General features: G+C 36.2%; 1 protein-coding gene across 1 annotated transcript in view; it reads right to left on the bottom strand.

The window, feature by feature from the left end:
• Positions 1-492: 492 nt before the first annotated feature.
• The window catches only part of LOC118738185 (glutamate receptor ionotropic, kainate 2-like), a 2,036-nt gene continuing 544 nt past the window's right edge, over positions 493-1,984 (bottom strand). The window contains exon 2 of the mRNA XM_036469109.1: positions 493-646. Coding sequence (XP_036325002.1) covers positions 493-646 — 154 coding nt within the window. The remainder of the gene's footprint in view (positions 647-1,984) is intronic.

Below are 1,984 nucleotides of genomic sequence, written 5' to 3'. Positions count from 1 at the left end.
GAATTGTCGCAGCTCGAACTGCTGTTAGGATAAGGGAAACCGGGTCATTTAGTGACATAAAAAAAGTAAAATAAAACGTTTCACTGCTGCAGGAAATGTTTTTATAGGGCACTTTAAAACACGTTACCTCTCAAGGGCTAATTATGGGGCTTCTGACAGGACATTGTGCGATTGGTATTCATGCGCTGAGAGTAGGAATTTCAACTGATCCTTTTGTATCAGACGTCAAGAGGAAGATGAAGTGGGATCATCTCCACACTTTCTTTTACATTGTCCAACCTTCGCGAGGCTAAGATGGAAGCATTTTGGCTCGCACTTCTGAACAAACGCTGAGCTCGCAGAGATCGAAATTAGCCGCATTCGAAATTCACTAATCGGCTCGCTCCGTTAACTTAACCTAACCTAAGCTGTACTTCTTTGAGCTAAGAAATAGTTGGTCACATTATCTATGACCGTTTTTCCGGTTTGACCGAGGCCAAAAAACATACCCAATTACGCCAGTTGTTCATACCGAGTGCAGACACTTGATTCTTCGATTTTGTTCGTTGGCGCCCCGAGCTTTCGTTGTCCACCCATGGATGTCGGTTCAAAGCCAGCATAATCGTTGTATGGCAGTTTTACTTCGAGTTCTGTAATGCCCCAAAGCCTTTTCATGTTTGATTGGGAACGTCCACGTTTATGTAAAATATAAAGGAACTTGCATTATTAGATATTTGTAGGGCGTAATTTTTATTCTTCGGCAGAGGGATTGGCATTTCGATAGCCTACCGATTCGTCCGCTACAAAAATGATAGATTAAGTTAGGTTAGGAAGAGGCGTACAAATGGAAGGCCCCTGAAGGCGGGGCTTCATAGTGCAAAATTTTGCTCTATTATCTCTATTAATATTAATATTAATTTAAAAAGTAGTCTATAAATCGTAAATTTGTAAAAAAGTCTACGGGAAGGGCATTGATAGGGTATTCGAGTATATTGACTGGAAGAAATGCTCATATCGTAAATTTTCGACTTAATTCAAAATCATAATCCTCTCTCATCTATTTAAGTCTGAAATGGTATGGATAAAGAGGAGCAGCAATAAATCTACACAGAAAAATGTATAGATGTACATAATATATCTGCAAATCATAAGCTGCTGGAGCACTTTAAAGGCACAAAATTGACCCCAAAATAAGCCAATATTTACCGTTCTTTTTACGACAGAAACCGAATTGGTTACTTACAAAAATGAATCTGCCGATAGGTTTGGAACTTTATCTTTGAAACGCCACACTTTTCTTTGAATTCGCTTCATTAGTTCTCGTGCAATAAGCGTTTTCGTGAAGCTCTAAAAATTACAACTACAACATTTAAGCATATCCTCCATATCAAAACCTAAAAGCTCAGTTATGCAAGACTTAGACTTGACTTGACTTGAAAATTGTATATCTGGCAAATGAGCAGCGCGTGTATGTAGTTACTCAAAAAACCAACTTCACTTATGGCGATTTCTTTTCTACAAAAACTGTTGCCTTTTCAATGCCCCCTCCATTTTTGGGTAGAAAAGAAAACGCCATTAGTAACTTGGAGAACAATAGAATTTTGATTTCCAAGTTATATTTCTATGTGCAAAGAGAGCCATGAGAGAAGCATGCTGCCATTTCATTTTTTCATAAAATCCCTACAAATATGCCACACAAATATAATTTTTTGTATAACTGTAATTCATCAGCCAATCGAAAAACAATTAAGGGAGTTATTTTTTTGAAAAATTATATTAAAAATGGATGTCAAGAGGATTTGAAAAGCTGTAGTTTGAATATATCTTGAAAAGGGTTGCCTTTTTTTTGAAAAGTCAAATTTAAATTAATTATACGCAAGCTATCTGAAGAATTAAAATATGGTTGTCAAACGAAATATTGTTAAGAAACCTTTAGATTGAAAGTTCTGAATAATATTGAAGTCTTTCACAAGGGTTGCCACATTTTTTTAATAAAATTCAATTA

This window comes from Rhagoletis pomonella, unplaced genomic scaffold (assembly GCF_013731165.1).
Source record: "Rhagoletis pomonella isolate Grant_MI unplaced genomic scaffold, Rhpom_1.0 Rhpom_scaffold_00004, whole genome shotgun sequence".
In the NCBI taxonomy this organism is placed as follows: domain Eukaryota; kingdom Metazoa; phylum Arthropoda; class Insecta; order Diptera; family Tephritidae; genus Rhagoletis; species Rhagoletis pomonella.
The sequence above is the reverse complement of the archived record's forward strand: the minus strand, read 5'-3'. Positions and strand labels throughout refer to the sequence as shown.